This window comes from Vipera berus, assembly GCF_964194415.1.
Source record: "Vipera berus genome assembly, chromosome: 5".
Lineage (NCBI taxonomy): Eukaryota > Metazoa > Chordata > Lepidosauria > Squamata > Viperidae > Vipera > Vipera berus.
This window is the reverse complement of record NC_138207.1, coordinates 73,013,617-73,038,088: the sequence shown is the minus strand read 5'-3', so window position 1 is coordinate 73,038,088 and position 24,472 is coordinate 73,013,617. Positions and strand designations below refer to the sequence as shown.

The 24,472-nt window shown below is 40.5% G+C and overlaps 1 protein-coding gene across 4 annotated transcripts in view; it reads right to left on the bottom strand.

Annotated features, from left to right (window-relative positions):
• Positions 1 to 19,570, bottom strand: part of EXOC6 (exocyst complex component 6) — a 128,101-nt gene extending 108,531 nt beyond the window's left edge. For 2 of the 4 annotated variants that reach the window (XM_081328202.1, XM_081328203.1), the window contains exon 1: positions 19,349 to 19,570. In XM_081328202.1, coding sequence (XP_081184328.1) covers positions 19,349 to 19,464 — 116 coding nt within the window. In that variant the 5' untranslated portion in view covers positions 19,465 to 19,570. Of the gene's footprint in view, positions 1 to 13,783; positions 13,873 to 19,348 lie in introns of those variants that run through there. The other 2 variants (XM_081328204.1, XM_081328205.1) reach the window with 1 other exon arrangement.
• Positions 19,571 to 24,472: the final 4,902 nt, after the last annotated feature.

Genomic DNA, 24,472 nt, shown 5'->3' with positions numbered 1-24,472 from the left:
GACTCCAAGGTCCCTCTCACAGTTACTGTTTTTAAGCCAGGTCTCACCCAATCTGTACTTGTACCTTTGATTTTTCATGCCTAAATGTAAAACTTTGCTTTTCTCTACACTGAAACTCATTTTGTTGGATAGGAATAGAGAAATGATGCTGGGCTTGAAACTGAAACTGAAACTACAACGTCCTTTACCACTGATCTTAATGTTTGGGCTACTAATATAGTGTGAGATACTGTAGTCTTGTAATTCAGGTGTTGTTAAAATAGAATGTCTTCCACTAGAAGATCTTGCAAATGGCCACTGCACTTCTTGATGCACAGGAAATTGTGGTCTCAAAAGTATTCATTATAAAACAACAAAGAAAGATATAATACAGGCCCCTTTGCTGGCTTAGGACCTATCAGATCTTTTCAACTACAGTTCTCCTGATCTCCACAAGCTGAAATAGTAGGAACAGGGCTTTTTTTTCTCATAGAATGCTCAGAACGGCGTTCCAGCACCTTTTTTTTGCAAAAAAAAAAAAGAAAAGAAAAGTTCCCTCTATTGGCTTTAGGAGTAGGCAATCTTGGCCCTTTTTTATGACTCATGGACTTCAACTCCCAGAAATCCTGAGCCAGCCAGGCTGAGGGGAAAGAGAGAGGTTTCCAAGCTGAGCCATGCTGGCTCAGAAATTCTGGGAGTTGAAGTCCCTGAGTCATAAAAGAGCCAAGGTTGCCTACCCTGCACTAGAGGAAGACATTAAAATTATTTACAAGGTTACTTCTTTAGGAACTAAACTTTTAGAATCTAAAACAGCTAATTCAAAAAAGCCAACAGGAAAGAACCTCACATTTTTCATCTGCTTCTGTCTTTTGGAAGGTAAAATTAGATAAGAAAATAATCTATTTCCTATGTTAACATCTCTGCAATGAAATCAATAAAGGTAACAGGAAAGAAATGAGAAACATTTTTCTCAATGTAATATGTCTAATTTAGCTGATGCTAGAAAAAAATAGTATCTTTTGTATACTCTTGAAAACTATTTTGAATCTATAACCATCTATTACAACTAAACCACTTTAAATTAAACAATTCTTAAGAATGAAATATTCTTAATTTGGACTTTACTTTTACTGTTTGGACTGTTGTGTGTTTTGAAAAATAGATTATTTAGAATCTAGTTATGTTGCACTTCAGTCTTTAAATAATTAACCTAGTATATAAGATAAAGGTATAGGTTCCCCCTGTTGTGATTCAGGGTCAGCCTGTGGGTTCGGCAGTTGGTTCGGACGACTCAGAGGAGGAGGGGGGTGTTGAAGAGCTTGCTGAGGGGGTTGGAGAGCTTGCTGATGAGAGCCCCCAGCCAGGCCCCTCCCACCTGGTCACGACGGAGACCCAGCTGTGTGAGCCTGACCGCGTGGATGAAGATGACCCACAGCTGACCCTGTTCAAGGACGCCCGACGCAGGAGGCAGTCAATCAGGAGTAAACAGAGGAAGGCAATGGGGCACCTCGGAAGGAGGCAGAGAGAAGCCACGCCCTGAACTGTATAAAAGGGGAATGCGTGGGAGGGCTGGTTTGCTGAAGGCAACCGCTTGAATAGTTCCTGTTTCATAGCTCCTGTTTCATGGTTGGTGTCTTGTTTTGCTCTGTTTTATGTTAATAAATTTGGCAGGCTTAATTCCAGCCTCTTGCCGTTTGTAAAGGGGTTGTCCCTGCCTTTTCTGCAGGGCCGGTAACAGGCTGGTACAGAACACCCCCGAACATGCATGCTAGTCGTTTCCAACTCTAGGGGCCGGTGCTCATCTCCGTTTCAAAGCCGAAGAGCCAGCGCTTGTCTGAGGACGTCTCTGTGGTCATGTGGCCGGCATGACTAGACGCCAAAGGCACACGGAACGCTGTTACCTTCCCACCGTAGTGGTCCCTATTTTTCTACTTGCATTTTTATGTGCTTTTGAACTGCTAGGTTGGCAGAAGCTGGGACGAGTAACAGGTGCTCACTCTGTTACGCGGCACTCGGGATTCAACCCGCCAAACTGCCAACCATCTGATCGACAAGCTCAGCGTCCTAACCCACTGAGCCACCACTTCCCTTGTAACCTAGTATATACATAACAATATATGATGTTTTCCATGGTGAGCTTAACATCAGTAACAACATTTATTAAAAAGGCTAAAATAATTTCTGGTGGTATTATCTTTACATTAAAATTTTGTTTAGTCACAATCTTTCACTTTTCACATTCTGGACAAGCAGTGGTCATGTATCCTAGCAAAAGATGTTACATACATAAGTGTAGTCAGTAGCATATGCCTTTTTAAAATATCAAACATGCAAAGAAACAAAAATAAGTCCAAAATATTTGTATTACATCCAGAAATGCCAACTTTGCAACCAATATTTCTCATCCATAACTATGGCACCCTAAGGATACCTGCATACATGCAAATGCTTCTCTGGGATCAGTAACGCAGCAGGGATTGCTTTTTCCTTCCAGTAACAGATTGTTGGGAAATACCAAACATGGCCTTGAGAATTCCAATGTTTGTTACTAATTTTTCTGGATGTGGTTGGAAAGAGGCTGTTTGGCGCCGGAGACCACTGCCACGAGGAACACAGCTCTGGGTCGGGGTTCAGAGCAGCTCTGGGTGGGGGCTCAGCACGGGCCATGGCATGGCAACTGCAGGGAGGGGAATCCTCACGGCGGCTGTGGGGAGGGGAATCCCTGCGGCATGTGGCTCCGAGCTGCAGGGGCGGGGATGCAAAGGATGAGCGGTGACACCATAGCAAGACAACGGCATCGCTCCCAGTGACAGCACCTCTGAGTTCCGGCACCTTTTTTTTTTTAGAAAAAAAGCACTGAGTAGGAACTTTAATCCAACACACAATAGGTTGGAATTCACTGGAAATTTTGACGATCTGATGTCATAAGAGAAGCTGCTGGCAGGCAGTTTTTGATTCTAAGGCAGGCACAAGATAGAATCAAAAGCAGCAAGAGAAACTATTGATGACTATGGTCTCAGGCCTGTAAGAAGACACCTCTTTCACTTTCATGTCTTATCAACACATGGACATTGGCACATAGAATTATTTCATTGGGCAAAATAACTTTAAAAAATGTCTAAATGTTTCCAGTTGACCTCATTTTGGCCTACGGGACTCCATCCAGAATCTTCTGCTCTGTATTATACAGTGAGAAGATAATATTGAAAGTAAGAAGATTATCTTCTATTTCAAGACCACCCATGATCCTAGTTGACTTATAATCATTAACAAGAAACAAGGGTAAATGTCATCTAAATGCACTTTTAAAAAAAAGAGAGAGAGAGAGAGAGGTAAAGCCATTTTATTTCACCGAAAATTTTTCTAGGCTATGTGGAACTTTTTGGAAAGAAATGTGCATCTGTTGACTATTTCATAATAGAAAATGAGAGTTGTCTGTTTTTCTTTGATTGGATTAGCAAGATTTTTTTTTGTCCTGTCAATTCACGTTCTCTTACTGTCTTTAGAGAAAACTTTGCCAATTAGGTTCTCTTCAGAAGTGCCAAAGTAAAATTTTCATTTTTGTTCTGTGCACTGACTCCCCACGTTATCCCCTTTGTTCTTCCCCGTTTTTTTTAAGGTCTTAATACATATTGACTGTTTGACCAGTAGAGAGGAGCCAAGAATTAGAGGGATCTCTGATGATGTCTCTCATGGTAGGCAAAGTGTTTGATATTGACTATGAACTCTCAACTGCTTGCCTGACCACTTATTACATCAACCATACAGTGAATCAAACATAAGCAGAAGTTTTAAAAGACTTTTCTAGTCACAGGTTCTATACTGTTCGTGTTACTTACTTAGGACAGTGTAGTGTTCTTCTTATAGTCAAAAGAGGACTGAAGGAGCTGTGCCACAGGGGAAAAATAGAATCAGCTAGAGGCACAAGATTACCATTCTGGAATATATAATCTCAAACTACTTTTCCAAGATTTATCATGTACTGCATTTCATGTAGCATCTTAAGGCAGAATATTAGGGGGAGAAATACCACTTCCCAGAGCACAGCAGCTTCAATCACCTTTGGACTACCTCACCTGTGGGAGAATCTTGATATGTGCTCACAAACACATTGCAGGTGTTCCTGTGACTGAGCAAAGAGACTATAGAGATTTGTTTTTAATCTACATTTCCTAGTTCAGTCTCAATCAGTAAAAACCTAAAATTCAAATTTGTAAAGCAGCTTTCCTTAAACCAGGGGTCTTCAAACTTGGCCCTTTTATGACTTCTGGACTTCAACTCCCAGAATTCCTCAGCCAGCATGTCTGGCTGAGGAATTCTGGGAGTTGAAGTCCATAAGTCATAAAAGGGCCAAGTTTGAAGATCCCTGCCTTAAACAGATGCTATCCAGCAATGATGGGTTAAATTTTGGCCATTTTGGCCAGTCCAGAACTCTTAGAGGGAATCAGATTGAAAAAGGCTCATATAAACATAATCTCCTGTAATCATCTGTTGAGCAAATAGTTTGTGATGGAATTGGACAGGTGTGGCAACAAGAGGGCTGTGTTATATTGATGTTTTGTCATCCAGTTGTAATCCTAACCTTGACAGCTATATAAATTAATTAACAAGCACTCCCATCAAGATTTAGTGCAACTGATGAAACTATAGTAAAATGATATCTTTGGATATAGTACACATGTTTAGGCAGATCAATCCCAGGTGCTCTGTAGGCAGCACATTAAGTTTAATCTTGTTTAAACTTGCTATACTTGATCTCCAAAACTATGCAGTTCCTATTTTAAAGTTCCTATTTTAAAGTAAATGGTTACACTTAAAACTTGATGTAGCATCTGTTTGGACCATTTCAACATTTCCAAATATCCTGATGCCAAGAAACGTATCCTAATAATAGTAGCTGCTTTAAAATAATTGCCATGTGCCCTACAAATTAAGTACTAAACCAACATAGTGAAAAAAGATACATAATTTATAGCAAAAAAGAAATCAGCCTATAATTGCTAAAGCAGAAGAGGCAGTATCATTAACTTTTGGGGATTGGGGTAATGTAAGTAAAATAGATATATTTAGATTATGCTTCTTTTTTCATCAAAAAACACACTCCTGATGTAGACATTCTGATTTTGCTAATGTACTATGGGAAAGACAGTTTGGGGATATAAATATATAGATATAAATGTTTTAAATAAATAAATCTTTATGTACCCATTCTTGATCTAGAGCAGACATGTCAAACACAAGGTCCGGGGGCCGGATCCGGCCCACGAAGTGGTTTCATGCGGCCCACGAAGCCATCCTGGAAACAGTGAGGGAACGGCCCCCACTGCCTTGGCCCTGGCCCAGAGACCCTCCTTCTGCCAGAGACCCTCAGATCTGTCCCACTCCTGCCCAGCCTCCCATAGGCACCCTTGATGCAAACGATGTAGAGCTGGCCATGCCCACCCAGTAGGCCATACGCACTCTAGCCACGCCCACCCAGTAGGCCACGCCCAACCTGGCCATACCCACCCGGCCCCCTGAGGGCAACCGCAATGCTGATGTGGCCCTCAATGAAATTGAGTTTGACACCCCTGATCTAGAGCTTTTTTCAAATATTGTAAGTTTTTGAACAGTGCTTTTTTTAAAAAAAAAATTACACTAATCTGACAACAACATTTACATTTTCTCCTCTGATGTTCTCCCTAATCTATTTCAAATTTTGCATTGCAATCCTATGCACAGTTATACGCACACCAGTTACTTCAAGAAAATTTATTTACACATGGGTCAAGCATGAAATTCATTTTGGTACTGAAAATTATAGACTTTTAAAGAACCATGTTTACCTAGAAAATCAGCTTTTAGCTGACTGCTGATTGAAGCATACTGAAAAAAAGCTGGAAGATTGATATTAGCCAAATAAGAGTTATTCTTAAAGAAGTAAAAATAATAGTGCTACATTAGGCATTACTAAAACTACTTACTCAATGAACAGAAGAATAACTGAACATTGGTTCAAATTCATGTTTCCCAAAGAAAATAAACAGACATGTTTCTTGGTATGCTGTCCGTGTTTCTCTGAAAATAAGACTGGATCCTTTTTTTACTTCCAAAAGAGGCACCGGGTCTTAAGTTTTGAGGGGGGAGTATCTTTTTCACTCACCTCCGGCACCGATAGCCCCGTCCAGCCAGCCCAATTCTGCGACCGAAGGAGAAACTTCATTCTGCAGCTCAGAATGGAGCTCGGCTCTGCATTTCGCAGTCAGGCCTTCTCGGAAGCCCTCTGCAGACGAGAACCGAGCAATGGATACAATCCATAGCTCAGTTCTCAGCTGCACTGGCCTACCAGAAAGGCCTGACTGCAAAATGCAGGCCTGAGGACGACTGAGAAGAAGTGGGCCGGCAAGGAGAGGCCTGGCTGCAAGGTAAGTGGTTGCGGGGTGCGTGGGGCAGTTCCACCCACCCCAGCTTGACTTTTAGGTGTGTGCCTTGCCCCCAAACTAGGTTTTATTTTTCGGTTGGGCTTATATTAGGCCCACCTCCAAAAATCAAGCTAGGGCGTATTTTCGGGGTAGGTCTTACTGTTGGGGAAACATTGTTTCTCAACCACAGCAACTTTCAACTAGCTGGGGAATTCTGAGTTGAGGGCCACACATCTTGCCATTGTTCAGAAACTTTGCTCTAGCACAGGGGTGTCAAGCTGATGGCCCGCAGGCCGGATGCGTCATGTGTAGGCCACACCCACACTAGCTCTGCAAAGGCAAAAAACATTGTGATACATCACGATACATCACGTGACATGATCGAGTTTGACCCCTGTGCTCTAGCACTTACTGAGAGGGGAAAACCTCCCAGAGCAGGTAGATGTAGATGGGTAGCAGAAAAATTACATGAAAAAAAAATTACACTCACAAAAGTACAACATCTTATAAACGTAGGAGAACTCCTATGGACCTAGTGCTAAAACAAACTAAACCTATGCAAAAAAATGGATAAGGAGAATGAAGGACTATTTCTAGGCAAGTAGTATACAACTAGATAGCTAATTCTCCACTTATCTAGTTCCAGGGCTTTTCTCCTAGAACGCTCAGAACGGAGTTCCGGCACCTTTTTTGGATGGAACCTTGTAGGATAGGCAAGGCAGGTTGTATGACATGTGTGAGTTCCGGCACCTTTTTCTTTTACAAAAAAAGCACTGTCTAGTTCCATAGTTGGAACTGACAGCTCTAAAAACAGAGATTGCCTCTACCCCAAGCCATGGATTTGAAACTGTAGAATACTAATTTAATTAAAGTTGCATAAAGTGAAACTCCCTTATATTCTCATAGTAAAAAAGTTAGGATAAACAAGAGCCAAAAATTTCTAAAACAATATTTGTTTAAAATTTAACCTTTAAGCAATCCTTCTCTGAAAAACAGAATTTAATCGATCCTTTTACAAGTCCACCAGTCAAAGTATATGCTAGGATTCCTTCATAAACTTGTCTGGGTTTTTGTTTTTGTTTTTTTGTATGTGCGGATGGACTGTAAAATACAAATATGTAAGTTGGATCTTGTACCTTTGTCATTTCAGGTCCCTTATAATTAATGTATTCAAGTGCATGCATAAAGTAATTTCTGATTGTTCCCAACAGAATTTATTCGCATACAATCAGTAGCCTTTCCCGGCTTGATGCTCTAAATGCTGGCTATGAATAATGAAAGTTGACAGATTAGGAAAAATTAATGTAAAAAAGTAAAATCTGATTCTAATCTTAAGAGAGAAAACAGTAAGAAAACATTCTTGGAGTACTGTACAGTTTGCTAAATAAAATAGTTCTTTCCTAATTCTATTACTAGCTGCATCTGTGTGAATTACTTCACATCTATAGCTAAAGTTTTCCTACCAGGTTGGAAAAGAGCGCTTCATTATATTTTACAATAACTACAGGGAACTAACACATTAACAACATCCCCCAAGGCATTACAAATTGCTAGACTTCAAAACAAATTGCTGGGTACAAATTCAACTTTATGTTCAAACTCCTCCCACTCTAAAAGCAAAAAATATTGTCTCAATTTACCGGTACACTACTGCAACTCTATCTAAAATGTGATTTGTTTAATTTTGGCTTAGCACTCAACTACTCTGGTTTGTAGACAGTGGTTTATAGTTTAGTGTGATGGGTGAATTGTGGCTTATTCAACAAACATGACCAATAAACTATTATGATACATGAACCCACAGTCACTATCAAGGACACTTCAGAAACTCAGTGAACACTCAAACTTCTCCAACAGGTCTCAGATGTTGGTTTCACACTGTATTGTGAAACAAAATTTCAGACTGTTAAGACATCACCCACATAATTTGCATACAGGAATATTAGAAGATGTGTTTATAATCAGAAAGAAAGCACGCCCAGGCCAAAATCTACGCACAGAATGACATATACATATAATTTAACCAGACATTGTCTTAGTTCCTCCTTCTGGAACAACCTGGAGTAAGTCTAACTTCAATTTGAAATATATGCTGTACCTATGGAAAGTGCCTTAAATTACTGTAAGATTAAATTAAACCCTATACAGCAGGCAATCTTCAAAACTAAAGTCTTCTTTGAGTTAAGCTCAGTTCCTGTTGACTTCATGTTTAAACATGAGTTTCACAGAGTTTGGGATTGCAATTTAAGAGCAATTGTGTATTTAAGCATCATTTGGTAGCCACAGGAGACCAGGAAGAGCAGGCCTGACAACATCAAAATTGCAAATTAGCACATATGTAGATTGGCTATGTACCCGACATAGGAATCCAGCATCATCATCATTAGTGTCTTTACTAAGGTATGGTACAAGAGAACAAAACAACATAATAATTACAAATAAATGTAATAGTAGTGCATAACCCAGTAAAGAATTGGATTGGGATAGGGGCATGGTATTTACATTCAAAATAATTTAAACAAGAGGTAACCTGGAATTCTCAGCTAAATAGGAGTAGGGAAGAACAACCAGATTCGACACAAACACAGAAATCAAATAAAAGCTCTTTAAAAAGGGTTTAAAGACTACAGAGACAAAGGGAGGAAGGGAATTGATTCTGGAGTCATGGGGTCAGGTTCATCAAGACCCAGAAGCTGGAGACCAAGACTCCTGGAGTAAGAAAACAAAACAGTGGTGTAAAAATGAATAGAATTGTAGGAAGAAATTGTAGACTGATAAGGGTGGGGTAGAGTGGGTGACCATACGCTCCAAACATACACACATACCAGTATTTAAACAGGGCTGTGATCTGAACAGGAACCAGTAAAGATTCCAATGCTGTATCAAGACATAAGCCTAATGTGAAAGTCCAGAACAATCCAAACAGCAGTAATAATTTGTAATAGTCTCCTGGCAATTATTCTCGATGCCAATATGAGATAACCATGTACCAGTTATGCTATGGTCTTTTCCATCAGAAACCCTCAAATGTAATGAATATTCATCAAGTTAAAATGAGTAACCCTAACTGTAAAATCAGTACATGGATATAAAGTCATCCATCAAAACCCCAAGGGTGCTGCTGAAGAAAACTAGAACAGTTTGGGAGCTCTGAAGAAAAATATGAAGAAGTCTCAGAATCAGACCAAAACACAACAATCTGTCTTGTTTCTATTCACCTTAAGTGGTGGAAGAACACCCAAAAGAAAATGCTACTGAGACATTGCTGGAACCTAACTATGCATTGTCATAAAGATTCATAAGACTTGAGAATCATCAGAACAATGCACCCCACCTCTCAAAGGAGCATCACTTGACCCAAGTAATTTGGACAGTTTTTGTGCCGTGTCCAAACTTCCCTTTCCAGGGAAAGTGGTGGAAACAGTGTGGCATGGCAGCTTCAGAGAATCCTGTTGTTGTTGTTGTTAGCTGCGAAGTCGTGTCCGACCCATCGCGACCCTATGGACAACATTCCTCCAGGCCTTCCTGTCCTCTACCATCTTCTGGAGTCCATTTAAGCTCACGCCTACTGCTTCAGTGACTCCATCCAGCCACCTCATTCTCTGTCGTCCCCTTCTTCTATTGCCCTCGATCTTTCCCAGCATTAGGCTCTTCTCCAGTGAGTCCTTCCTTCTCCATCCAGAGAATCCTGGATGAAGCCAATTACCTAAACCCCTTTCAGTTGAGGTTCATACTGGGATTTGGAACTGAGACAGAATCAATCACCCCCATGGATGACTCTGGCGGGAGTGGGATGGAGACAGTCCATCCATCCTGGCTCTTCTTGACCCACCAGCAGCATTTGATACCATCAACAATGGTATCCTTCTGGGGCGGCTACAGGAATTGGAGGTGGGCAGCACTGTATTGTACTGTTTTCTCTTTCTCCAGGCCAGTTCCAGACAGTGTTAATAAACGGAGAGAGATCCACCCCATAGCCCCTACTTTGTGGAGAGCCTCACAGTTTAGTTATCTGTCCTCTTCTATTTTACATTCATATGAGGCCACTGGTGAGGCAATCCATCAGTCTGGGGTAACAGATTATCAATATGCAGATGACACCAAGATATACTATATATGTCTACCCCAGGCCCCTTGAGTGATGCCATGGACATCCCATCCCAGTGTCTGGAGGCTACTGGGGACTAAATGGGGCAAAACAGGCTCCGACTCAATCTTAGCAAGACAGAGTGGCTGTGGGTACTTAGACCCTCCAGAAATAAGGTTCTTTCATCTTTAGTTCTGAATGAGGGTTGCGCGACTTTAGATGGTGTGCCAGTTACACACATTACTGCAGCAGTGGGCCCTTCTCACAGTGAATCATATCCTTGTAACCGCTCATTGACTACTGCATCACACTCTGCATGAGGCTGTCCTGAAGAGCAATCAGAAACTTCTAAATGATGCAAAATGCGGCTGTGTGAGTAGTAAACAGTGCCAAATATACAGCACATGTAAAATCACTGTGGCGGGAGCTGCGTTGGTTACTCATATATTTCCAGGTGCACTTCAAGGGACTGGTTGTCTACTTACATGGCTTGGGACTACATTACCTGAGGGATCACCTTTTTCCAAAGGGAAAGGGAAGATTGGAGACTATCAAACTTGATCTGGTCGAATGGGCATGCTGCAGAGCCCGTCAGCCAAAGAGCATATGTGGTGCTGGCAGGGACTCCAAGACGGGCCTTTTCTGCAGTAACCCTGCCTTATGGAATATCCCCGCCCCCCTTAGAGATTAGAATGGCCCCAACCTTGCTGACTTTTTGAAAAGCTCTAAAAACCTGGCTGTGTCCCAAAGTCTGGGATGCTGAAATGTGCTAAGGACCCTGTTTCCTGGCTTTATTGTTAACTGGCCAAGTATCTTGGTTGCTATCCATATTTATTTTGAATATATTTAAATTTCTATTGTTTTTATTGTTTAAAAATGTTTTTGTTTTAATTGTACAGTTTTTGAATTGTAAGCCACCCAGTCTCATTGACTGAGGTGGGCGGATATAGAAATTGAATAAATAAATAAAAATGATATGGGAAGCCCATGAATGAGGAGAAAAAGTGCTAAGACCGATCCTGAGAGACAACTACTACAAGGGGACACCCCGGGACTCTTCATACATAGTAAAGAAATACAGGTCACCACTTTTCCATTTCCTAAACCAACAATCTAGAAAAACATGTCCATACTAAACATTTTTCTGAAATTATTTTATGTGAAGAGAATAACAGTTGTACTAAATAAATGCAAAAGAAAATAAACTGTAAAAGCAGAGGAAAATATTAAACTGGCTCTTTAAAGAATTTGATGAATCCAAGTTCTTAACAGCAATGATTAAGTTTCATGTAAAGCAGGTGTTTAATAGTTATTTCATGATATAATGCTGTCAAAAGCACATTTAATAAGTTCTGAAAAGATCTTAGCCTTATGATGAGGCGTACTAAAGAACAGGTTTGGTGGAATATCCTTATCTTCAGCATCTTTCTAATGCTGCAGTTAAAACATTTCAATATTAACTTTAAGACATGCAGTATCTTTCAGTGAAGAGCAGTAATTCAATTTCTGTATACAATAATTACACAAAATGTTTATTATATTAGAAAACTATATTTGTTCAATAGATTTATCTGTTAAACCAGGGGCATCCAACCTTGGCAACTTTAAGGCGTGTGAACTTCATCTCCAGAATCTCCCATGGCTGGTTGGGGAATTCTGGGAGGTGAATTCCACAGGGCTTAAAGTTGCCAAGGTTGGACACCCCTGTGTTAAATATTATTTGAATTAAAAGGATTTTGAATGCATTAAAAACGTAAGCATATTTTTCCTAAGAAAAATATCAATAACTTAAATAATTTTATTCATAATAGGAATAAAATAGGGGAGTGTTCCATATATTTTAAAGGTGTCAGGCAGATTTATACAAATTGTGCAAGGAAGATTATTTAAAACAGCCACAATACTGGCATAAGATTACTGTTCAGTTCTTCAGTGTTATTGATTTTAGTTTTTAGATTCATTTTAGAATGGAGCAATTTGATGTTTCTTCAAAATCTAGTATTACAGTGGACAGTGAGGAAACACTAAGCAGCTAAATACATACAGGTAGTCCTCGATGTAAAACCATTCATTTAGTGACCATTCAAAATTACAATGGCACTGAAAAAGTGACTTATGTTTTTCACACTTGTGATCCTTGCAGCATCCCCATGGTCACATGATCAAAATTAAAAGATACTTGATAACTGACTCTTATTTATGACAATTGCAGTATTCCCAGGTCAGAAGGTTTTGCAACCTGAAAGTCTTCACACTCACATTCCCAGAAAATGAAGACCCACCCATATTTATAGTAGGAAGTAAATTCATAGTATTACACAGCCATGTGTAATTAGTTAGAACAACAAAGTTGCTCCACTTCTTTTATACAGAATACTACTGCTGAGCATATCATTAGAAGCAAAATACTGTTAATTTCCAAACAAAACTGTCAAACACTACCTTCGGAGGAAGCCAATTTAGAACTCGGGACTACAAAAGGAAACTCCGCTGGCTTTGACAACTCCCCAAACACTTAAGAGTACATCAGGTTTACAAAGACAACTTCACCTCCATGACTTTTTCCCCCAGATACTTTATTGCACAATTATTTCACCAAAGGAAAGGAAACAGCCAGAGGCTGTTATGGGTAAACCTCAGACCTGTCAAGAAATAAACACCAGAAAGAAAAGGACTATCTCCATGGCACACTTACACTCCCAGGGGAAGGCAGGTGTGAGAGACTGAACAAGCTGATCCTGACCGGAGGAGATCTTCAGTAGAAAAAAAAAAATAGGGCTCTGTGGGGGCCAAAGGGCTGCTCTTAAGCCTTTCACGTGTCCACGACGTTTCCGTTTGAACAGCTCCCAGGTTGTCAGAACAGAGGGAAAAGGGGCATCCCACAAAAACCCGGAATCCCAGCTGCGCTTCCCTCCCCGCTTCCAGAGGAAAGTAGGGGATGCTTAGCCAAGCGATGTGGCTGCTCGGCCGAGGCTTCGGAGACCAGGTGAGCCGCCAGGTGAGCAAAGAAGACGCCTTTCTTAAAGAGGAACGAGGGGCCCGGCAGAAGTTGGTCCTCCCCTTGGCCGGGGAAAGGAGACCTACCAAGCCACGGGCAGGGAAATTCAATGGAAGGAGCCCCCACCCCACGCAGCTCGAAAGGCAGGAGACTCCCGGGAAGCTGCAACCCCCGCGCCGCTGAATTTTGCACGGCAGAAGCGCCGCGCTCCACGGGAGCGAGCTGTCATCGCTCCGGCGTTGCAAAATAGGGAAGGCCGACGGTTTTCGGGTTTTCGCGACGGATGCGGCACCCCGGCCTCGCCCCTCCGGCGCTCACCTCAAGGTGGGTCCCACACAGGCCGTCTCCGTACTCTCAATCTCCTGCAGGATCCGCTCATGCTCCGGCAAGCTCTCCGCCATCTTGCATGGGAGGGGAGAGAGGGAGGGAGGGAGGGGGACGGAGAGACAGCCGAGGGGGCGGGGAAGGGGCGGGGCCATCGGTTGCGGAGTCGAGGCGAACGAATCGGCGCGAAGGGCGGGCGCCCGCGACCTTCGGAGCGGCTGACGGCCTCCAGATGTTTTCAAACTACAACTCCCATGCTCCTGGTAGTCCGGAACACTGGGGGGGGGAACCAGCCTATGTTCTAAAACAGGGGTCTTCAAACTTGGCCCTTTTATAACTTGTGGACTTCAACTCCCAGAATTCCTCAGCCAGCATGCCTGGCTGAGGAATTCTGGGAGTTGAAGTCCACAAGTCATAGAAGGGCCAAGTTTGAAGACCCCTGTTCTAAAAACACCTTGCATACCTAAAATATGCAAGCTCTTTTTATGCATTTTTTTTCCCTTTGGCGTGAAAAGGGAATAAGAGTGTATCCTAACGCTGTTTCTCAACCTTGGAAGCTTTTAAGATCTCTTAGACTCCAACTCCCAGAATTCCCAAGCCAGTTGAAGTTCACACATCTTAAAAGTTGCCAAGGTTGAGGCGCCCTGGTATGAAGTATCGTGCTTTGTTCTCTTCTGGCGTAAGAGTAACTTTTAAAGAAAGCCAAAGGCAGGCAAGGTTTTAAGAATTACAAGACGAATCCGCAGTTGGCCAAATGTTGCTGAAGTTCCAGAGATAATGGAGCATAATGTAACGCCAGGATAGCCAAAGGTTTTCTACCTTCTGGTTAAATTTTACCAGAGGATGTTGCACCAGCCTCACCTGAACATGGCTGAGTTCCTGCAAAGTGATGAAGTAATTAAAATATTGGAAATACTTTTTTTAAAAAAAATGAGATTCTTTTTAATTTTGAGACAACAGCGTCCTCTTTTGAAGGAGAAATGTGTTCTTTAAAAAAAAGGAAATATAGTTATTTTTCTCCTAAGAATCTGTATTCTCTGAACATGACCAAATATAGTATACGTGCACACTATAACCAGGATGTAGGGCAGAAGTTGGCAAGCCCCCAGGTGGATCTTTAAAAAAAATATATATACCGTAAAGGGGTGAGAGAGAAACTGAGTCAGTTGTGACCTCTGATGACTCCATGCATATCGGTATGTTCACTTAGTTTTGGGGTGATAATATGGAAACCCCTGACCTTTGCTTTCATCAGGAGTGTCCAGAAGATGTGGTCAAAAAAGTCAAGGCAGCAGCCATAACACTGTGATCAAACTCTGCCGGTTTTTTATGTACATGGCCTACATAAAAAAAGCGGCAAAGCTTGATAGGACTACAGCGGCAAGGTGTTTTATGCCCTAAGATGGAAAGAAAAATATATACATACAATGGAAGAATGGATTTAGAAATTAATGGAGCTAAATGAGATAGCAAAATTTCATGCTACCAAGAGACCATTAACAGATTTATTACAGGATAAAGAGAAGAATCAACTTTTGAGTCTGGGTTTTGAAGATTAGAATACAATTGACTAGAGAAATATTGTAGCTTTTTAAATATAAGGTTATATACGTTTGATACTTTACTCTTTTAGATGAAATTAACAGAAGAGCATTTTATGAATACCGACTTTTAGTAAGTTGACTATTAGTATTTTAAAATATTTTATATATTAGTGTTATTTATTTAAAATTAGGAAGAGCTGGTTGTATTGTTTACATATCTGTCCTGAAAGAAAGTCGCTCACCTTTGTTGTATTTGTTAGACTTTTTTTTTCATTTTTAATGTGTTTTATCATTCCCTTTGTTTTTTATGTTAGTTTGGAATGTAATGTATGATACTGAAACTCAATAAAGATACTTTAAAAATCAGAAAGTATCTGATAGATCCACATCAACTAAAAATCAGAAAGTATCACATAGATCCACATCAACTAAAGTCACAGTATGTTCTGCTAGATCCTGTCGCTCCAGGGCTTCAACCATACATGACAAGCTAGTAGAGGCCCATGCACTTGCAGAAGAAAAGAACGTGCTTCTTTCCTTTGCCAGAAGGGAAGCTGAAATAGAAACTCAGAGCAAAGCCCGCCAAGCAGAGGAGAATGCCTGCCAAGCAGAGTTGGAAGCTCAGGAGAAGGCACGCCAAGCAGAGATGGAAGCTCAGAGCAAGGCCCGCCAAGCAGAGGAGGAGGCTCGCCAAGCAGAGGTGGTAGCCCAAATGAAAATTCTGCAAATAGAAAAGGAACGAGCAGCTGCCGGAACAAAGCTGAAGGTCTATGAACAGGTGATGCAGGAAGGCACCGATCCAGATTGTTCCATCCCAATAGAAGTGGAAGATCTGATGGAACGCACCAGTCAATATGTGTTAAGGCATAATGTTCGCAACGATGCAGAGCCATCTTCTGCACTTCCTACGAACAACACTGTCCTGACTCACCACACAGAGACCCCAGAACTGCAAATGTCTACACCTCCTCCATACTACAACGCAGCTGCATCAACTGTGCTTCCTATGAACAGCACAGAAGCCCCACGCCTGCAAAGGCCTATCCCTCCTCCATGCCACAACGCAGGTGCGTCAACTGTGCTTCCTACGAACAGCACAAAGACCCCAAGCCTGCAAAAGCCTACACCTCTGCAACACCACAACACAGGTGCGCCAACGCTCCAAACTGCATCACCTCTTACCAATGACAACGTAACTTCCAGCAATAATCAACAGTTGAAAGCACAAGCTTTAGGGACTACACCACAGCTGAATGCTCTTGCAACATCATTCTATCCTAGTACACCTCACCCTTATTCACCAGAGAACCTTCACACTCAAGGGGCCCCACGAGTTTCTTTGCCATCAAGGAGTGAGGGGTCAGACCGTTCTGACCATGCCAATTACATGATTCGCCGAGAGCTTCTCAACTCTAGCCTCTCAAAGTTTAATGACCGTCCATAGACTTGCAGATCCTGGAAAGCAACCTTCAAAGCTGCTATTGCTGATCTCAACTTCAACACCAGAGAGGAACTTGATCTACTCATAAAGTGGCTGGGCCCAGGATCCGCAGATCGTGTTCAAGGACTGAGAATAGTACATGTTGACTCCCCAGATGCAGGTCTCGCTGCTGCGTGGGCAAGACTTGAACAAACCTATGGAAGCCCAGAAGCATTAGAGAATGCCTTATTCGGAAGACTACAAAACTTTCCGAAGATAGGCGACAAAGACAATTACAAGCTTCAAAAACTAAGTGATCTCCTCATGGAAATAGAATTGGCAAAAACAGACCCTCGTCTAACTGGTCTGACCTACCTGGATTCCTCCCAAGGTGTCAATCCAGTGGTATCCAAAATGCCATACGGCCTGCAGGTGGACTGGACACGGCACGGCTCAGACTACAAACTACGCCATAATGTTTCCTTTCCCCCATTCTCATATTTTTGCAGGTTTATCAGCCACCACGCTTGGACGAGAAATGACCCCAGCTTCAACTACCCTGAATCCAGTGTGTCTGCCCCATCATCATCATCAAGCTTCATCGGCAGACATACCTGGACAAGACATGATCCCAGCTTCAACCACCCTCAATCCAGTGTGCCTGCTTCATTATCATCACCAAGGTATGTTAACACCGCAGCTCAGAGACTCACGTGGAGCTGTGTCTACAAGAAAAACGGACATCTCACCTCCTGTGTCATCTCCTCCTCAATGGAGTGATTCAGGTGGTGGCATTTCACATCCTGTACCATCTCCTCCTCAATGGAGTGATTCAGGTGGTGGGGATGAAGATCCTAATCGTCAGTGTCCTATTCCCAAAAACCTCACCCTCTTAGAAAATGTCGTGAGCTTAGAGCAATGACTATACAAGAGCGGAAAGAGGTTCTCCAAAAACTTGGAATATGCTACAGGTGCTGTGCCTCATATGACCATTTTGCTAAAAAATAGCCAGCTTCCCATAAGCAAAATCAATGGAGAAGCCTATTCCATCTATCTGTTTAGGTAAGTAAATATAGACTTATTGAAGTTTGTTTGCTACTACAATTATTTTGCTATATATGATATATACTCTTTTTAGGTGAACATGGGACCATACAGCATTGGAGTAAAAAAAAAAGTCAGCCTAAAATTTAATGTTCATTCTGGTTACATGAGACTGCACTACTTTTCTCTCAAAGGATGACCGAACAGGTCACAGGGCTGCCTAGTATTAACTAAAAAGAGACTGTGGCAGGGGGGGCAGGCACTCTGCTGTGAGAGTCACAACCTCAAATATATGGTAGGAGGACGGAAAGGAATGGTGATCAATGATGGTGGCATTTCTCTACAGCATTTCTCTTTTCAAATTTTTCACCCATTGTACCACTTTTAGGATAGGGCAACATCCGAGTACCATCAGGCGCCTAGCAAGGTGTCAAAAACTTGATGACCAAATTGATGTGCTTCCTTTCAACTTTCCAGTCTCAATTTTTGTTTTATTTCATATTAGAATGGTATAAAGATGGATAAACAAACAATATGAAATACTTATTATCTACATATATGATTTCCAATTCTGTAAGTATTGTGAGATAGAAACCTTGCAAATAAGATTTTACAACCCAACTATGCCAACTTGGCTTGCATTTGTACCTGGTTCTGTCCAGATGAGAAAAGTGAGAACAGAAGGAAACTATTAAAATGAAGAAAGTATAAACCCAAACGGTTTCTTCTTTCAAGAATGAAAAGCACAGCCACTGCTTGGTATAGCTGCAACGAAGCTTGGTTTGATGAGAATTAAAACGATTAAAATTATTTTTCCCCTTATTCATATTATAAGATGTTGTATATTGTTACAGGAGGAAAATTCCCCAGGACCATGACTTTGAATAAGTATATTTTCTCTAGTAAACTGATACTTAAAGTAACCCTGTGCTATTTTAAAATAGTTGGTCAGGTGCTAAAAATAAACTTGAGGGTCATGCCTTGCAATTTAACATATAAAAGGACCATGAAAACATAAATATTTCCTATTTATTTTAGGCTGCTGAATCTTGATATATAAATTTGCTATTATGAATATTAGAAAATTCTGTAGTTTATTCCATGAGTTATTTAATTAGCAGCAGATACAACTTCTAATAAAAAAAGAATTATGTGCAGGGAGTGGGATGATTCAAAATAACAAAAAACCCACCATAATTGGACTTTCATATATTTCAATCCCACCACAATCTGTCATCAGCAAAACTGGCTCAAAAGAGAAAGCTAAATAAAGTCTCAGTGATGAAAGAAGAGACTTTTAAATTAATTAAACAGCAGTGCCCTGAAGATAATGAGAGAAATGTAATTCACTGTGGCCAAGCACTGTGTTGTAATTTTAAGGTATAGTTTTGAATTAGCTACTTTAGAAACAAGTCTAACCTCCACTGAGGTTAGCAGGAATGGTGCAATAGCTCTGCATTTTATAATAAGAATAAATGAACAAACAAATAAAGCAAAAATTGGAAAAAGGAATCCATAGAATAAAAGTGTTCTTTTCAGTATAGTACTTACCCTAAAGTGATTCCTAAAGGCAGCTCCAGGTATTTAATCTCACCAAGGACAGTTTCATATACATTATCTTTGTTTTCCTCCAGATTAAATCCTTGTAGATTGGTGCTTGTTGCCATAATCAAATATTAAATTGTTCCAACCAGTAGGTGAAGATTTTTCTCTTTTTTAATATCACAACATTTGTCTTGCCATCAGCAAGGGAAAACAGACCTTGGTATGACTTGGTAGTCCTATAGACTTTCTCTTATTCACCAATGTGAGCGGCACAGCTGTTGTTTCTATTTCCTGGCTGGTAACCTTTGGCTTATGGTCCTGAGCTCAAAACCTCTCAGCAGCCAAATCTGATACTTGTTTCAAAAGAAAATAGAATGCATCCATTAAAATAGTAGGTATTTATAGAAAGTTGTGTATCAGTAAAATGGAAGAGTTTGTGAGTTTAGGAGGAAACAGCTGTTGGTTTAACAGTAATTTACACTTTTAACTTCTGGATAAGTTCTGATTCTTCCTCTGTTCAATTAGATAATGTCACTTTTTTCAGCTTTATCCACTAGCTTCAGAGAAAGCCCACACAAAGAAAAGTGATTATTTTAAAAATATGCAATTGCAGGCAGTCCTACCACCAGTAGGAGGAGCTGGAGATCTCAGGTGCAGCTTCTTGCCTTTAAAAAAAAAGGAGGTGGGGAATTCCAGAAGATCATAAAGTAAAAGTTAATGGCTTCCTTGAATTAAGTTCAATCTTTGATGACAACAGTAGGGGGGAAAATGGACATTTGAATATTTTCTGATTTCCCAATCTAGTCGACAGCCCCTTCTAGTCTCCTAATTCAAGGTCAAATCAACTACAGTTCTACACTGCCTTTAGTTCAGTCAAGATTGATAAAGTATTGCTATTTCCTGCTACATTAAATGACTCTAAAATTACCTAAATGCATCAAACTTGAGGTTTTATGTTTCTGCTACACTTCAGAGTTAAAGCAAAAATGCTTATTTGTTCCTTGATGTCTCACCCAAGTGGGAAAATGTTTAATGAAATAGTCATAGTTTTGCAAAACTGTACATGCCAGCAGTATATTTACTGAGAAGTACCGTATTTCTAAAACAGTGAGAAACTAATGAAGGTTTAGAGCAGCCTTCAGCTGTCTCAGCAGCTTAAGAGTCCATTTGACCACACTTTAACCTGGTTGAGGCCACTGAAGGGGCTAAAATTCAGAAATCTTTTTATTGATTTGTTTGTTGCTTACATTTGCATTAGTTTTGGAACCCAGATATAATAAGCCCTGACTTTTTTCCAAGAGAGCAGGTAGTCCTCAACTTACAACCATTCATTTAGTGACTGAAGTTACAACAACACTGAAAAAAAGACTTACGGCTGTTTTTCTCACTTATGACTATTGCAGCATCCCCATGGTTACATGATCACAATTCGGACACCTGGTAACTGGCTCATACTTACGACAGTCGCAGTGTCCCGGGATCATGAGATCCTCTTTTACAACCTTCTGACAAGCAAAGTCAAGGGGAAAGCCAGATTCACTTAAGAAACCCTGTTACTAACTTGACAACTATAGTGATTTACTTAACAACTGTGGCAAGAAAGATCATGAAATGGGGCAAAACTCACATATAAACTGTCTCACTTAACAACAGAAATTTTGGGCTCAGTTGTGGTCATAAGTCAAGGACTACCTCTACATGCATAGGATTCAACCATATACACTGAAGTGATTAACTTACTGATGTAAACTAAGAGTCCTATGCATGAGGAGGAAAGTCAAAAAAGTCATGATGGCAGCCATCAGTAGAAAATGTAATTTAAGCCCTGTTCTTTCTCATGTGCAAGGTGGCTACCATATTGACTGTCTAATCATCTTCCTGCTCACACCAAGAATGTGGGCTAAATGATTAATGGATATTCCAGGTGGCAAAGCAAAGTCTAGCAGGCCCACAATGGTTCAGTCGAAGAAACATTTCCTTTCCAAGGTGCTTCTTGTCCCCCATTGCAATGAACGTCATTAGAGAAACTCTCAATTATCCCATGCTTTTTTTTAACACAATGTGAAATAAGAGTTTTTCAAATAATCTTTGCAGGACAGCCTAACTTTAGTTGTTCTGTACTGTATACACAACCTGCCACCCCGCATGCTGCATTAGGAAGTACATGCTACAGTCCTCCATGGCACTTGCTCCTTCAGTAAAAGATGGGCTGGCCTCTTTAAATAATTCACCACTGGATGTCATACAAGCACAGATGAAAGAATTACCTTGACAGTAGCTGTTGCAGTCTTGGGACTATATACATAAGGCCAGATTAGGTATTAGGTATTAGGTTACTAGAAATTTATTTGAAACACCTAACCAAGTTCAATGATGATAAAATCATTAACTATGACTAAGCAATTAATAACAAAGTGCGTGATTCAGGCATTACACAGAAGACTGACAAATTCAGGAAAGGGAGTATTCTTTGCTCCTACAAAAGGGCTGCCTTGCTGGAAAATGGGCATTGAAAAGCATTTGTCTCATTAACCAGGGTCAGTTTCACTGTGTGTTGGGCCCAAGTAGACATTAAGCAAGCAATTCTATTTCATTCCCTTCAGATCCTTGTAAGCCTTTGGTACATGTCTATTAATCAGATATTCCCAGTCAGGATATTCCAGATACATACAAGTTTATAAAAAATGGTAACACTACCTTACCCCCAAATGGCTCGTATGTTCCACAGAGTGAAAGGGATTTAGTTGTTCTTCTTGACTTTGGCCTGGTTCACGCAACTCATTAAACTCATGATGTAGTTTGCCTAGAAAGGAGTGGATAGGTTGTGTGAACAAGCCATTCTGATTTATTTATCAACTTTTACTGAAGCTTTGTCATCTGTGTAGCTCAAGGTAGAGTTTACATCTTTAACGCTACAAATTACAGGTATATTTGGCTGGTTTTTGGGGGGAGGGGTAAAGCATAATGCACCTGTTGAAGGATTGAATGGACCAAAACCCAAATGCGAACCCGCTGAACAATACAATCCATTGGATAATCTCAGTCAGTCATACACTTTCCCCTGGGAAGTTGAGGACCTTAATGTTGTGTAGTGGGTTCTGAAGAGCAGGAAGGACGCTGAGACGATGAGTACAGCATGGCAGATCTTTATTCGGTGGACGTGACTGTGCTGGGGAATAGGGGTTACCTGTCCTCCTTTTATACCTGGCCAGGTGAGCAGCCAGCCAATTGGTTTGAACCTCTGTTTCCCGCCGAAACTGGGTTTCTGCCAAAACAGATACAGTTCATCGCCCCCTGGTGGTGACTGCTATGTAAGTGTGTATGTGTTCTCTTCACCTGGATACATAACACTTATTAAGATTGGGAAAATCAAATGAATAACTCTCATTCACTACCCTGAGCAAATAGAAAGAATATGAGCTCAGTGTATTATTGTTGTAATTATCAATTGATCTGAAAATGTGGATTTCCAACACATCTGAAGACGCTACTTTGGATAACGACTGATTGGCTAGATCCAGATGACATATTTCATCCCAAACCCAGATTTTAAAAAATCCAAATGCATAGATTTATACGGTGAGCTTTGCTCGAATAATTTTACCCCATTATGGCTCAATGTAACAGTTTGTTTCTACGGTATCAGGGAAGGGCAAAAAAGTGAAAATGACAGTCATGATCATATAATCAAAACCTCACCCTTTTCACATGGAGCTTCAGTTGCACAATTGTGGCCACAATTATTTTTCATTTTACTTCCTCTATGGACGTCCTTGTTTGATTAACCACAGTTCCCCACCATTAGATCAGCGTCTTGTGTGAATTCCCTAATCCTATTTTAGTCTGATACCTTTGGTCAACCCAATATAGGTAGTCCTCGAGTTGCAACAGTTTGTTTAGTGACTGTTCGAAGTTACAACAGCACTGAAAAAAGTGACTTATGATCATTTTTCACACTTAGGATCATTGCAGCATTCCCCCATGGTCATATGATCAAAATTCAGCCACTTGATAACTGACTCTTATTTATGAAAAGTGCAGTATTCCAAGGGTCATGTGGTCACCTTTTGCAACCTTCTGACAAACAAGGTCAGTGGGAAAACCAGATTCATTTAACAATTGTGTTACTAACTTAACAACTGCAGTGATTTCCTTAACTGTGGCAAAAAGATCATGAAATGGGGCAAAATCCATTTAGCAACTGTCTCACTTAACAACAGAAATTTTGGGCTTAATTGTGGATGTAAGTTGTAGACTACCTGTAATTTTTTTTTCAGTATAATCTCTTTCAATCTCCAAACATTATTGCTAAGCACATTAATTTGTGCTTCTTAGATTGTAAGCCGCCCTGAGTCTTCGGAGAAGGGCGGGATATAAATGGGATTAAACAACAACAAAAAAACACATGGAAATGAAACTGGACAATCATTTTCAGAGCACATCGCCCTATATTATTTTTCAATAGCCATTATAGCTAAATATTTTTGTTGCCCCTAGAATGGTTTGTTTTTTCCCTAACAGACAACATACTAATTACCGGTATATCAAAATACCCAAAAAAGTCAATTTGCTGAATAATTTATAGGAATCTTCAGGCAAACAAAGGATGAACTTTTGACACAAATTAAACTATGTCTATAACCATGTGAATTATTTTTTTTTCCAGTTTTCTGAAAATTTAAAGCAAGTTTTGCAATTATCTATGGCTGCTTAAAATGCAATCAATTTATATTAGTAGAAAATGCAAATGGGTGAATAACTACCTGTTTAGAAAGGAAATGAGACCACTCAGAAATCACAGTCATTTCTATATCTTGGGAGATTTTTTTTCAATCTTTTCCCCATGCTTTCTGGGGAATTCTGGGAGTTGGAAGTCCAGACATCTTAAAGTTGTCAAGGTTGAAAAACATTTAGGTAGGCCTTTCAAAGGTGATATTGCAAATAAGATTTTCTATATCAATCTTAGTACAGTTTTTAGTATAAATTTAAAACATGCTCTTGAAATGCACTGCATGCTTTCCAAAACGTACCAAAGAGTACAGTTAGATTTCAAGCCATTGATGGCTAGAACAAACACTTCTCCCTAATGAATTGTCTCTCCTCCTGTCTTCATCTTAAAAAGTCCCATTA